General features: G+C 38.3%; 1 protein-coding gene across 2 annotated transcripts in view; it reads left to right on the top strand.

The window, feature by feature from the left end:
* Nucleotides 1–1,114: 1,114 nt before the first annotated feature.
* The window catches only part of Fife (regulating synaptic membrane exocytosis protein fife), a 297,378-nt gene continuing 282,616 nt past the window's right edge, over nt 1,115–15,876 (top strand). For both annotated transcript variants that reach the window (XM_067787840.1, XM_067787838.1), the window contains exon 1: nt 1,115–2,944. In XM_067787840.1, the coding sequence (XP_067643941.1) occupies nt 2,909–2,944 (36 nt within the window). In that variant the 5' untranslated portion in view covers nt 1,115–2,908. The remainder of the gene's footprint in view (nt 2,945–15,876) is intronic.

Genomic DNA, 15,876 nt, shown 5'->3' with positions numbered 1-15,876 from the left:
TTCACTTTTTCCTAATCCTTTTATTCACTCCTCCCTCCATCTTTTTCTCTTCATCTATCTCCGTCTTCGTCTCTTTATGCCTATTTCTCAGTTTCCTCCTTCTCTCTTTTCTCTTCTCTCAAGTTCTTCTCATTCTTCTTCATCCTTTATTGCCTATCCCAGAGGGTGGTATGTATTTTGTTCTAGTCCCAGTCCCAGTCCCACTCCGAGTCTCAGTCCCAGTCCGTTTCTGGTCTACTTCCCTGAAAAAAGGATCGTAAATATTAATATAGGCAAATTTATATACCAAATTTCAGGCAAATCGCATAGAACGTATGTAAATAGGTATGTGGGCATTATTAATTCATGTCCCTATTTCGGATTCCCATGCATATTTATCAGTTTTGCCAGGTTGATGCGACTAAATCGACTATCACAATGAAAATTTCTTTAGAGCTCTCAGCAACGGCTTTCATTTGATATCCATATTACCCACACATTCTAGGGGTACCCGGGTCCATTTTTCGGCCTATATCTCTAGACCCTGTACGTCGATCGCAATCAAAGCTATGTAATAACCACCGCTTGAGGTATACGCAACTTGTGTGGAAAAATTGCACATGGAACAACTAAAGACTCTCCTAAATTAAAAAGAACCCGGGCCCGGTGTAATCCCCCCCATTCTCCTCCTCCCCCCCCCCCCCCCCCCCCCCCCGGCTCGACGGCCCTGGTGATGTTCTATACTTGATATCATTCGCTATAATATTTTTTATAGATAAACACGTTGTTTAATTAAACACCAACCAATTACACGGAATTGCCACCTGCAAATATGAGTGCCGGTGCGTATACGTAACATTTTATTAATACATATGAAAATTAAAAAAAAAAATTGCACTAAAATAATATTGCGACTATAAACTGAGATAATTATAACCTATCCTATATTTCAATTTAGATCAAACTACACACGAGGTGCAAAACAAGTTCAAAATCGGTTCAGTAGTTTAGGAGTCCATCGCGGACAAACATTGTGACACGTGATTTTTATATATAAAGATAGATTCCAAAACGTGTACTTAAATTGACGGCATAGTTTTTTCTAATATGTAAATTTTTTTTATTTGCAGTAAACAAAAAGCTCGCAACTTATGCTGTAACGGCACCAAAATGGATAAGAAACGTTTATGATACACTGGAAAAGTTACACCAAAATGAAAGTTGTTGTTGGCAGATTGTTATTTTGATGCGAAAAGTTTTCATAATAACCACAAATATAAGAAGAATGAGAAATGAATTTAGGAAAGTTAAACCGAAAAGTCATACACGAACAATGTAACGAAAAGTCAAAAACAATACGAGCCTCTCGTAAAAATGACTTTAAAAGTTGAATAAAAATGCAAAAGAAAATATGCAAAAGTAAAACACAACAACAACAAGTTAAAGCTGTTGTAAAATAAACCAAAAGTTAAAACCAAATAAGGCAGCTATAAAAGAATGATATAAGAGGAAGTACAAGTATATGGGAGTGTGCATAAGAATAAAGTCAACTGGACTGATGATGACTGAGTTAAGCAAGCAGTTCGACAATAAGAAATAACAACGAGTAGCGCGTGAATAATGCATGCTTTAACAACAAAAAAAAAACAAAAAAAAACAACATTTGATATGCGCAAGTGTTGAAATTGGTAGTAAATAAAATGTGTGAGTATGTATTGAAAACGCAAAAGAAAATTTCTTCGTAAAAAAGTAAACAAGCACCAAAAGTTGTAAAAGAAAACAGTAAACAAACGTTACACTAACACAATAATAAACTGTTAAAATAAACAATAGCAGCAAAACCGCATACAAAATAACAACAACAACAATGACGGAACATATAAAATATTCGTGCAACAGTAAATGCAACTTGCATGTTTTACTTAGTACAATTTGATTTTAACGAGCAAACCCAACGGAATTACATATATTTTGCGTGAGTAGAGGCTAAGGAAGGGAGGAAGGAAGGAAATACGTAAAGGCAAACATGTCATATCGCATTAGCGCCCTAACCCATTGCAGTCAATAACAAATCGCGTATTACAACAACAATCCCAATTCGTTGCTTTGCGATGCAGAATATGACCAAATCGATGTGATATTATATGTAGCCATAACTATGACACTTTTTTCGATACTTTTGCGCGCGTAGTGGTATTGACAACAAGCACGTAAAGACATTTTTACATTACAACAAAAAGAACAACTAGCAAAAGCGAGTAAAGAGAAAACAAGGATTGCAAGTAAAAAAAATCGTATTTCAGCTTTCCGCATTGCATAGAACCAAAACACATAGAAAGAAACAGAACTGGAAACAAGCGCTCGCTCGTAGCCCTCCACCAAACTTAGTTACAATCAATGTTTTTTAACTTAGCCAACGATATGCACGCTCAGCGTCTGAAATTTGATGGTGATTTTATTAAAATTTGCATGTCCACGCTTTTCGTTTAATGTTCACACTTTTACCGCCGATACGTTAAATGACACTCAGAGTGGTTGAACTTGCTGTAATTTTTATTACGTAGCGTTACGTACATACATACCAATGTACATATTTACTCAGTGTAACGAATGTGGCAAAGGCGAAAATTGAAATAATTTTCCTTTTTTGGAACTTCATTATCTTACCTGCTACGAAATTTTTTTGCATTAACATTGGCATAATTAAAAATTTGTGCAATCAAGTGCAACGAAAATAATAAACGATGGCAGAGGTACGAAAACTTTAATTAAAACAAAAATAATAACTGCAACAAAAAAAAAAAAAGATAATTGAAATCAGGCACTGACTCTTTGGTGCATTGAAGTGTAAAAGTAAGAAAACGTAGGGAACTCAAGCAACGCAACTGCACATAAATAATTTTAAAGGAAGTGGAAATAAATCATCAAAATGCTACCCACCAATGTAATGACGTTTATGAAAAAGGTGAGTTTAATCAAAATTGTATTTTATTTATGCACGTAAATTTACACACACATATGTACCTTGTGCATACAGCCAAGAAAAGAAAAATAGCAGTGGCATTTTATTCAAATTTCATTAATTATATTTTTCTTTTTTTCTTTTCGATATCTTAGGAAAAAGCGTTTAAGAATCTCGTAACTAAAACTATGCAATCTGATCTCAAAAACGTTTTTGAAATTATTCGAAAAATTTTCGAATGTTGTTCGAAAATTTCGAACTTTTTTTTAAGTTCTACGAATTCGTTCGATTATGCAGTTTTGTTGCTAAATCATTTTTATTATAACAAAGCACAAGTAATTTCTGAAAACTCGCTTTGCCAATTTTTTAACAAATGGTTAAATATTCTTAAAGACGTTTTTGAAATTATTCGAAACATTTTCGAAAATTCGGAATTTTTTTTTTTTTTTTTTTTACGAATTTTTTCGAGTATGCAGTTTTGCTGCCCCGTCAATTTTTGTCTGGCAAAGTGCAAGTTATACGTCTCTCAAAACTCATTGATTTTTAAAGTTTTAAAGTTTTTTGACTGGGCTACAAAGCTTTATACTTAAAAAAGTCTTGGAACTCCGAGTAAAAGTTCGATATTTTCATAACATTTTCTCAAATTTTTTTTTTAAACGAGTTTCGAGCTTCAGTTACAAAATGTATAGAAATTTCAAATTTGTTCTCGAAATATCTAAAACGAAGAAAAAACTTATTTTGTTTTGTTTCTTTTCCGACAGGGTGGATAAATGGTGTAGTATATTGGAACGATTTTTGCCACTGATGATGACACAACACCGAAACCAGTTTGTCTCGAAATCAAATTTGACAAGGGATCACGGAAAATCGTTCCAATATACATAAAAAAAGATTTTAATGGACGAAATTTAAAAAAAAAAAAAAAATGGCACTGCTATTTTTTTGTTCGCTTCTGTACTAAGTTCATGTAAAAAATCGCATTCAAATTCCACTTTAAATGCAGCTGAAGCTGTAATCGTAATTTTTTCAGTAATTGTAAACGTAACCTCAGCTCTAACCTTCAGCTTTACATTAACTGTTAACGTAACCTCAGCTGTAACCCTGACTGCAAGCAACAGTTAAGACGGTGTCATTTTACAAAATGGGAACAGAAACCGTTTAAACCCGTTAAATTTTTTATAATTGTAACCCCTAACAGTGATTATTCAAATCCCTTTTAACCCAAGCTTAGATCTCAACCTTTAAAGTCGTCGCTTCGTTAAAAAAACTTTCAATTTAAATGTAAAACAAATAACAAAAGCAAAAAATTTATTAAAAAAAAGTTTTCCCACACACGTAACGTGGTAAAGGTAGATAGCATTGGTTCATCGATTACACAGAAAGATCGAGGTTGCATTTAGTGTATCTGTACAATAGGTGCGGTTATCCTCAAACTGTCATCGATGTGATCTACTTACTTACTTAATTGGCGCTTAACCGTCTAAACGGTTATGGCCGTCCAACAAGCCGCGCCAGTCGCTCCTTCGCTACGCCGACCGGCGGCAATTGGTCACACCAAGGGAGTTTAAATCGTTTTCGTCCTGGTCCTTCCAACGGAGTGGGGGCCGCCCTCTACCTCTGCTTCCATAGGCGGGTTCCGATAGAAACACTTTCTTGGCCGGAGCAACATCTTTCATTGGCCTAACATGGCCTAGCCAGCGCAGCCGCTGCGTTTTAATTCGCTGGACTATGTTGATGTCTGCGATGTGATCTAGCTGAAGTCTAAAGAAAGCACCAGTTTTAACCAAGTTGGACCATAGAAACATAAGCGTTAGAGGCGTGCGTTTCACACTACAATTTAAAATACGGTTGGTATTGTATAGTGAATCTTTTCCCAGATAGTATGTGCATTTAAGATTTGTTGCATAATAACACGCACGCTGTACCAAGCGAAAAGTTTAAGTGAGGTAGGGTTGCAGATGCAGCAAGTTTAGATTACCTTCACAGAGAAATTTGTCATCACCATCTTCTAACGTATAATGTTGCAAAAGGCGCTGATTTGAAATAAGTTTTTTGAAGGTTGAAAAACATAATAGCTAGAGAACTTTGTTGCAACTAACGTAGAAAAACAAATAACTAAATAACTGGGAGATTTTTCTCCGCTTTCTTTGTAACATTTTCCACTACAGTGAGTCCCAGAACGTTAAAATTACTCAATGCACCCAGCAGTGCAATGCAATGGGAAAACTTCAGTCGTCATTTGCGGCACTAAATTGTCAAACTCCGATCTCATAACAATGAAGGCTTCCTTTTGTGAGATATGGTTAAACATAGTCACTTTCTTTTCATAATAACAAAAGATGTATGACAATCATACTTTAGGGATTTTATAAAAAGTGGAGGCAATCTTACTAGATCTGAAATTGGAATAACTAAATCAAATCAGCTTTTTAAGTATGATATGCAATGTTTTGCTTCAGTCTTTCGGTTGAACTTATATGCAATATACTGGGTCGCTTTATTAACTGATATCGAACCATCGATTTTTCGATAGGATTTGGGCTCAGGAAAAAAGAGTTCCACTACGCATACCCAAAAAAATAATTCTCGAGCCTGCGAAATTTAATTTTGTTTACTCTTTTCGACTTTGATTTCTAAGTTTTTTTTCATGACCTACTAAAGAAATTTGTATATGTATACCCTAAGTCGGACAGGGTATACATGAAAATTTTACAATCAAATGAAAATTTTTTTAGTAGGTCATGAAAAAAACATTAAAAATCAAAGTCGAAAAAAGTAAAAAAAATGAAATTTCGCAGACTCGAAAATTATTTTTTTGTTTATACATATGTAGTGGAACTTTTTTTCCTGAGCCCAAATCCTATTGAAAAATCGATGGCGCGATATCGGTTAACTTTCATCCATACAAATCGACTCACCCTAATGCGCAATATTAAGAGCGTTGATTCGTGAAATTCTTTGAAATTTACTGGTAACTTTTATTTTGTGTGTTTTTGGTAGGTCACACCCAGGTTACAACAAACATGCATGCATTTGCCCATCCATGTTCTGCATGCTCATCACCGTTACTCTCAGTACGCTTTAGTTGGGTGGCAACACTTATGAAGTCGTTCCTGATTTACGGTCTTGCGGTAGTTTTCCCACGAAGTGTCTTTGCCTTCTCAACCTTATATGACTGAGAAGTGCTTCCTTCGTGATCTATATACTCTCGACATCGGTCACCAGATCACTACGTAATTATGTAAGATTCACTTGTACTGTTATTTGTACCAAGTAATAGAGAAAAATTCACGAATCGCAGTCTTTCCAACCAATATGTTTATTTTAAACAATTTTTATACACAGTACTTGTAACAGGGTATTATAATTTTGATAACGGTTGGTTGTACAGGTATAAAGGAATTGAGATAGATATAGACTTCCATACATCAAAATCATTAGTATCGAAAAAAAAAAATTATTAAGCCATGTTCGTCCGTCCGGCCGTCCGATAACACGATAACTTGAGCAAATATTGAGACATCTTCACCAAATCCGGTGTACGAGATTATATGGGGTCAAAATGAGCGAAATTGGACTATAAATTTAGAAAAAGAAGATTATACAAAATGAGAGTGCCGCAAAACATTCCACAAAACTTTGGAATATGGGCGTGGCACAAACCACATTTGGAAGAAGAAAATGTGTAAGTTTAACAAGCCGTAAATCAAAGGCCGTTAAAGGAATTACATTGAGGGACAAGACAAGCCTTGTCAAATTATATAGACTTATTGAAGATAACCCTTTTTTCCTAAAGGTCTTACCTTAACAAAGTTTGCAATGACTTTATGGTATTTAACTATACATAAAGCAAATAACAACAGCGTTTAAAGTGCACAGCTGGGTATGTAATGTTCGGTTTTACTCGAACTTAGATTTTCTTACTTGTTGAAAGCTTTTGTTTGCTTTCTGGTCCGTAAAGTTCTTTAAACTAGCACCCTCTTACCTCCATTACCTGCATTGGTTGAGGCCAAAATTGCAACTAAAAAATGTCTTATCTTTTGCTGCCACCTTCAATCCCGAAAAAGAAACGAAAACTGCGCTCCCTAGCTCATAGAAATCAAGAAAAGGAAGCTGGTTTAAGACTCGTTTGCGAAAAGTAGTAAGCCAAACAGTTATCCATTATAACCACTTTAATAAGCGTAATTCGCTCTCTTCAAATATACTTACTTATTTTTCATATATCAAGAGGTGGGGAATAGTTCAAAGATAGTTTGCTTTGTGGTAATTTTCAAGAATCCACCGACTTTTGCTTTCAAATGTCTCTTTTTTATTTATTCCAATGCGAATTGTAATAGATATGGAAAAGATTAAAAAAGGCAAAAACCCTTATGGCTATTTTTAATCTATATTTGTATCAACTTCTACTAAACACAATCGACATTATCCTTTTGCTAATGACTGTACTTAAAGTGAATAGTTAATATTGTGAGCAGAAAAAGGTTGCCACTTAAAATGTTCAAAATTTTGTCATTGAAGCAAAAAAAGGTTAATGAGCAATAATATTTTTATAACAATTAATATTAAACAATAATCTTTTTTGGACCAACTCAATGTTTCTACAAAAATTTCATTAAAAATTTAATAGAAATATTAAGCCATTTCAATTTAAATTTTGTACAAGTAAGTAATCTATAAAGCAATTTTAAGCAATTTTTGAAAAGCGCAAATTTATACGGCTGTGGTTTTACTTTAGATATTTTACACGCTCTGTCTGTTAACCATGGAAAACATATATACAGATTTAGCCAACAAAGTAGCACCAGCAGGGCTATTAATAAATTTCCTAGGACTTTACAGCTATTTAATTTCAGTTTCATTTTGTAAGGTGTGTTTCGTCGAAGGCTGTGGTAGCACTCAGCCAATCCAGAGTTGAAAAAGGACACCTATTTCCTTTTGAAATTAACACACGTTGGTTTGTTGTTGGTATTTTGATAATACACACACACACACCGTCGCAGAGAGGTAGACCTGGCCGAGGAATGGAAGGTGGACTATAACCGAAGGTTGTTGAGTCGGTGGATCGATTTCCCCGAACGACCGGAGGTCGGTGGAATCGATGCGCGTCACAAGTGGGCAGCTGGTGGATTGCATCGGGCTAGTTGACAAACTCGTGGACTCCGGTGAGTCGTTGGACACGGCAGGTGGATCGTTGGATCGATTTCCAGCAAGCGAAGGTTGCTGAAACCGATATAAGTCACTGGTTGACAAGCTGGTGGACTATGGTGAGCCGGATGGTGGATCGATTTCCGAGCAACCAAAGGTTGGTGAAACCCATACACGTCACCAATTAATAAGGTGGTGATTTCCGCTGAATAGGGAGTTAGTTACTGAACCCAATTTATTTGGTGGTATCTTCCCGTAGATGGGGAGATGACTCACCAGTGTCGGAGGGAAACTGTGAGATGGAAATTAAATCTCCTCACTCACTACTCCCTGGACACACCAAAAGGAAGCGACCAAGGTCGCCCACTTCGAACACGATCGAAAGTACCAAGCAAGGTAATGGTATCCGCCAAATAATAGCTAAAAGCATATTTGTGCAAGTCAAACGAATCAAGCAGAGAAAGGGTATTAAAACCTGCAAAAGTAAAGCGAAGTGAAAAACAGATGTCAAGAGGCATTTTCCTTGCACGTCAGCTTTGAGAGACCAAATAGGCAAACAAACTTGTTTGTGTTATTTTGGACGACGAAACGTCTTTGAAAATGGCCCAAAGAAATCAGCCGGGTACCCAGTTCTACAGCTTGCAGTCGGGAGAGAAGTTTGGCAGAAAGGTCTGATTTGGCCAAATATTTGTTAATGTAGGCATAAATCCACGTGAAGATTGTCTTCTGCCATTCTGTAAATGCCATAATGTTTAGTGTATATTTTGGACGGGCTTGGCTCTAGAACATTATGGCCGTGTCACCCAAAAGTGGTTCAAAGATAACAATGTGCATTACATTAGGAAAAACTTTAAGCCATCCAACGTGCCTTCGTTGCGGCCAATTAAGCGGTAGTGGGCTCAGATGAAAAGTGCATAAAACAGTTGTATAAAACTTGATGTCCGGTCTCTCCAGAAAAGTTCGGTCATACAGACAGCAACGAATAAAATGATAAAATTTCTTAACGTGTCGTTGATTTAAAATATGTATTTCCACGCTAATAAAAAAAGTACCAACAAAGTTACTCTTTATGAGCATATTTCAATTTGCAAAACTTTTTGTACCAGTTCTTATGTGTGTCGGTAGGTAGGCACGGCAGTAAATGTGTACATACATATTGTGACGAATATTAGTGACACTACTCACATCACTAGTCTGATGCTAAGTAAATGAAGCCACAACAACAATAAAGCAGCCAGTCACTTGTATCTACATAAACGAATATATTATTATGTCTACACATATGTACGTACACGCAGCGGAGAGGGACGCACAATCACATGCATGTATCTTATCTGAGATGCTCCCAACAGGAGGCAATTATCTGTGGAAGTATAACTCACATATACACGCGCATATGAGAAGCTATAACGTGCATCTGTAGTTACGTTATAGCTGGTAATTTTATAGCTGGTAGCAAATTCTAGAAATAGAAACGCCTAGAAATATATCAACGAGGAAACCAAAAAGTATAAAAGCAGCAGCAGCTGTGGCACGATGAGACAGTTTGATTTAAGCACGCTATCTGTCGAGAAGTAGAAGTGTTATTGTGAAGTACTTTAATAAAGGCCCTCTTGCATTATTGAATATTGGAGTTATTTATTCAACAGTTTAGCGATACGAACGTTAGTAGAAGGTTGCAAATAAGAGGAATTGCATTGAATGAAGAACGTCCCGGTAAAATATCTTTTAGGAACCCTAAAAGTACCAACTGGGACTTGTATTGTAGGAAGTTGGGAGAGCTATTGCCTGAGGCGCCTATCGTTGGTTCGGACCTGTCCGAATCTGAAATAGACGGTCTGGTGGAAAACTTCACCTTGGCAAGCAATAGCGCCTTTCAACAGTCCTGCCCACTGAAAACTTACAGGGGAAGGGCAAGCCGCCCTGGTGGTCTGATTCCCTTGACGACCTAAGAGCGTCCAGTAGGCGGCTCTTTAATAGAGCCAGGAGGAGTAAACTACCCTCGGACTGGGAGCTCTATAAGGTGAGTCTGGGGATTTATAAATATGAAATAAGGTTAGCCAAGCGAGATTCATGGCGAAGCTTCTGCGAAAACGTAGAGGGCTGCAATGAATCCGCGAGGCTTAGAAAAATACTCTCTAGGAATCCCGCCCCTCGGGGGTATCTGAGAGATGATGGTGGGGACTGGTCGATGAGTAGCGAGGAGTCCCTGAGACTTTTACTGGACAATCATTTTCCCGATGTCCCAGTTGCGCAGGGATCTTCGCTTGCGTGGTCGGCGGTTGCTGGCCATGCAGAAATGCCTGCCATCCCACTACGGGAAAGTCAAATATCCTGGGCTATAAATTCGTTCAAGCCCTATAAGTCACCCGGTCCGGATGGCATCATTCCTGCGCAACTTCAAAGGTCTTTAGGGATTTCCTGCCGCTGGTTGGCCATCATCTACACTAACTGCCTCAGGCTTAACTATATCCCTAAGTCGTGGCACACGGTTAGGGTCATCTTCATTCCGAAGGCCGGCAGGGGCTCTCATGTGTCACCTAAGGATTTCAGGCCAATCAGTCTCTCGTCGTTTCTTCTTAAGACGTTTGAGCGGCTGATTGACCTGTACCTACGAGAAAGGATACCTGGGGGGTTACTGTCGGCTTCACAGCATGCGTACTGCAAAGGCAGATCGACGGAAACGGCTCTCCATTCGATTGTAAAGCAAATAGAGGGGTCTCTAGAACATAAAGAGTATGCTCTGGGTGCCTTTCTAGACATCGAGGGGGCTTTTAACAATGTTCTACCGGGGGCAATCGAAAGAGCTCTGGTGGGTTTAGGAGTCGAAGCGGCTCTGGTTGAATTTATTAGCAAAGTTCTATGCGGCAGAATTGTCGCAGCGGAGTGGGGAGGAGCCATAATAAGGAGGAAGGTGTGCAGGGGCACGCCACAGGGAGGTGTCCTATCTCCTCTGCTCTGGGTTGTGGTAGTCAACGAGCTACTTGTGGAGCTGGAAGCCAATGGCTGTCGGGTGGTTGCCTATGCAGATGACCTCGCTATCCTAGTCAGGGGCAAATTTCTGGGCACCCTGCGCGATGTTCTGCAGGGATACCTGGATACTGTGGCTAGGTGGGCTGAATCATGTGGAGTGGCGGTCAACCCGGGAAAAACAGAATTGGTTCTTTTTACAAGGAGATATAAGATACCCGACTTCAGAACTCCTTCGATTGGAGGGGTACCGTTGGTACTTACTGACAGGGTTAAATATTTGGGAATTGTTCTGGACAAGAAGCTGTCCTGGAGGCCCAATGTGGAAGATAGGGCCAGGAAGGCCGCGGTTCCTTGTACTGCTGCAGGGGGGCTATCGGAAAGAGATGGGGGCTCTCGCCAGGAGTAGTACACTGGCTTTATGAGATGGTGGTCAAACCGATTCTGCTATATGGGGTGCTGGTCTGGTGGAAAGCACTGGACACGGCGAGCACCTCCAAAATGCTAGTGTCAGTGCAACGGACGGCGCTTATCGGTATCAGTGGCGCTATGAGAACAACACCTACCTTGGCACTGAATGTCATGCTGAATATACATCCAGTAGATATTGCGGGAAAGGCAGCCGCGGCCCGGTCGTTGGTCAGGCTTCGTGATATGGGTTATATGCTTTATGATTTCGGACACTCTAGCCTTCTTACTAGTTTCGACTTTATCCCGGACAGGACGGACTATTGCATGCCGGTGGCCGCTCCCTATACAACCTTCACCCCAGTCATTCCCCCGAGGGAGGAGTGGAGAAGAGGAATTATCTGGGGCATGGGACCGGTTAACTTGTTCACGGATGGGTCGAAGTTGGACGGAAAGGTTGGCGGGGGGGTCTTTTGTCAAGAGCTAAATGTAAGCCGCAAGTTTAAGTTGGCTGATCACTGCAGTGTATTCCAAGCGGAAGTTGCTGCGATTAAGGATGCGGTGGATGAAATGCTATCCAGCGCTACTACGGTTAGGGAAGTTAACATCTACTCTGATAGCCAAGCGGCTATAAAGGCCTTGAGCTCAACTACAGTGCGATCGAGGGTGGTCTGGGAATGCCTGACCACACTTGCGATTGCATCGAATTATTTTACAATTAAGATTATCTGGGTCCCGGGCCATAGTGATATTCCGGGTAACTGTCAAGCGGATCTCTTAGCCCGAATCGGTACAACTGAACCGGATGAAGATGGCTGTAGGGATTTCGGGATTCCGCTAGCCACCTGTGGATTGCTCTTCCATAGCTGGGCCTCGAGTCAGCTCAGCAAACGTTGGGCGGACACTACGTCTTGTAGGATATCAAGATCTTTCTGGCCGAAAGTGGATGGCAGGAGGTCTGCTGAAATAATTGGGTTCACTAAGGCTCACCTATCAATGGTCATTGGGGTTTTGACAGGGCACTGTCCCATGGGTATCCATGCGGTACGTCTCAATATATTGGAGACTCCATCCTGCTGCAGCTGTATGGAGGATGATGAGGTGGAATCACCAAATCACTTTATGCTTGACTGCCCAGCTTTTGCCAGAACTAGGCGAAAGTATTTCGGTCGTGACTCACTTGGATCTCCCGAGGAGCTATCCAAGGTTGAGATCGGGATCATTCGGAACTTTATCGTTGCTACCCAACGATTCTCTAAGTAGTTATATCTACGTCACCGTTAGTTTAGTTTATTATATGTGGTATCACAACGGACCGTCATGTTGTCCAAGTGAGCTTCCTCTATCAGGGAAGCTACCACCCAACCTAACCTAACCTATGTGTGTCGGTAGGTAGGCACGGCAGTAAATGTGTACATACATATTGTGACGAATATTAGTGACACTACTCACATCACTAGTCTGATGCTAAGTAAATGAAGCCACAACAACAATAAAGCAGCCAGTCACTTGTATCTACATAAACGAATATATTATTATGTCTACACATATGTACGTACACGCAGCGGGGAGGGACGCACAATCACATGCATGTATCTTATCTGAGATGCTCCCAACAGTAGGCAATTATCTGTGGAAGTATAACTCACATATACACGCGCATATGAGAAGCTATAACGTGCATCTGTAGTTACGTTATAGCTGGTAATTTTATAGCTGGTAGCAAATTCTAGAAATAGAAACGCCTAGAAATACATCAACGAGGAAACCAAAAAGTATAAAAGCAGCAGCAGTTGTGGCACGATGAGACAGTTTGATTTAAGCACGCTATCTGTCGAGAAGTAGAAGTGTTATTGTGAAGTACTTTAATAAAGGCCCTCTTGCATTATTGAATATTGGAGTTATTTATTCAACAGTTTAGCGATACGAACGTTAGTAGAAGGTTGCAAATAAGAGGAATTGCATTAAATTCGTTACAATATGTTCAAATGGGATTGTATGTAGTGTGAGGAATGAGAATGTGAATATTGTCGTGAAGTATATGCTACGTCACACAGCACAAAAGGCGCTTAAATCAACTTCGATCGACTTTTTGAAATCTTACTCCTTTACAGAGTATGAGTGCGCCGCACAACACAGCACATAATTCTACACTTAACAAGATATTTTAACTTCATAAAAGGGTTTTGGATTCAAAATATATATTGATTTAAAAGTGTATTTAGCTGAGACCGTTTTTTTTTTGAGAGTTTGAGTAACATTATTTTGTATAAAATGCTTGAAAGTTTATACGTAATTAAAAATAGATAACCATAGGCTCATTGAGACAGTGATTCACTTACAGCCCATATTTACTTAGGCCCTAAAATTTTAATAACTCGCTTATCTCTTGTCGGTATTATTTATATATTTGTATATATAGTCTGTGGGTGTGTATGAATATTGAAACTCCATCTGTGATGTTCGTAAAAAAGTTTAAAGTGCTTTTAAATCTCATCTACATACAAAGAAAAAAGTTACGTGTACGCCCTGTCATGTCCTCTGGCAACCAACTGCTTGTTGGGCATAAAAATTCCTTTCAAACTTTTATTTGGCAGGTCAAGATAAAAAAATACTCAAAATAAGACAAATAGCCATAAAATATCGAAGATAAAGAATGAATTGCGCAAAAGGTAAGATTATTAACTTTTCTTATTAACTTTTCTTGCATACTAAGTAAGCATGACTATTAGGGTGGAGTGATACCCTATGAATTTTTTTTTTTTTTTTTTTTTTTTTTTGTAATGACCTAGCAATGAAAAGTTGTCTTTATAAGAGTTAACCAAAACCACCTAATATTATTTTCGTAGGATGGCGTTTTAAGGTGCCCCAGCCCCAAGAAATTGAGCAAAATAATCGCGATTTTACAAAGCTCATTATTTACATATTTATTTTATTTCTTTTTTAACCCTGGACGGTCATCCTTATTTTTTGTACATTAACGTCATCCTTCGTCATTATGACGACGACTTATTTTAAATCCATTTTCAGAAGGGTGCGGGTGGAAATAATAAACGCGTTCTATTTTTTTGTAATTTCATTATTGATAAATACGAGTCAAAAATAAAAAGGAAAACTTATATTCTTTTAACTTAAAATTAATAATCACCCCTATTCTGCATTTCGGTTACGTTCCCGTTCTACGCTCCGCTTCAATCGAAGTTTGATATTCAGCACTACGACGGAATCGTAAAGAGAAGAGGAAGAGCAAACGATTTTTCGAAATCAGCAGTTGGTATGGAATGTGTGAACATTGGAACAAAATAAATTAAAGAAGATTTGTAAAAAACACTGAAAAACGTTTATATTTTATTATCCACGCCATTTTGTACAAAAAAAAGCAATAGAATATATTGCCGCAGTGTTATATTTTTTTGAGTGAAGTGCTTTCATAATTGTAAGTGTGTTTTTGTCGTTTTTTTGGCCAATTCCCTGCCGTGGCCACCAAGTTTTGTTAAAACGGATTCCTGCACGAATATAGTTGACATTTTCTGAATTCTAAAGATGCTTCGCTTCACCTTCCTCTATGCCGGCAGCCTGCTTTGGCATATAACTGGACACAACGAACAGACACAAATTATAGCTGTCTATTATAATGTAATCAATAGCCGCGGCATTATTTATGGAGTTGGAAAGCAGCACATACGAAAATTGCCAGGCGAGAATGGAAAGGCAAATATTGCGAAATTTGTGTAATCCATTTGAGATGAGTGACGAATTGTAAGAAATTGAACTTAAAAGTGGTAAAATTGAATGACTTATTTTCTTATTTAGGTTCAAAAAAAAAACTTTCTACTTAACAAGGATGCTTTCAAGTATGTGTTAGATACTTTTGCTGGGCAAATACGTCCAAGGACTTCGACATCGACATCTTGTTTTTGACCTGGGAACATATAAAAAACAATCATCATCAAGCCTTCTACGTTTCTTAACAAGTTTTACTTACATTTTTGTTAAAATTGTGTTATAAATTAATAAAAAAATAAAAAGAAAATATTTTTCCGCCAACTAATTTGCAACTTAGAAAAACGGAACTACGATCGAAATGCAGAATACAAAAAATCAACGATTCGAAGTTGGATCAAAAGATATTGGAACACAGAATACCAAAATTGTCTAATCGAAAAAATTCCAATCCAAGTCGAAATGCAGAATAGGGCTGAATAATTCACATTCTTCTATCAATTGGCTTCAGCTTTAAGGCATTGCCTTTTAAAAAATAAAAAATCACAATTTGTGGCAGGAAGTCTCATACAAGTCCTTAAGTGTCTTAAAACTAAATAATTAAACGTAAGTAGGAAAAGCAGCATTTAAAGTTCTAATCTCATATAAGACAGGAGGTACAAACATCAACTTTATGCTCTCCATAAACG

Source organism: Eurosta solidaginis, chromosome 5 (assembly GCF_040869045.1).
Source record: "Eurosta solidaginis isolate ZX-2024a chromosome 5, ASM4086904v1, whole genome shotgun sequence".
In the NCBI taxonomy this organism is placed as follows: domain Eukaryota; kingdom Metazoa; phylum Arthropoda; class Insecta; order Diptera; family Tephritidae; genus Eurosta; species Eurosta solidaginis.
The sequence above is the reverse complement of the archived record's forward strand: the minus strand, read 5'-3'. Positions and strand labels throughout refer to the sequence as shown.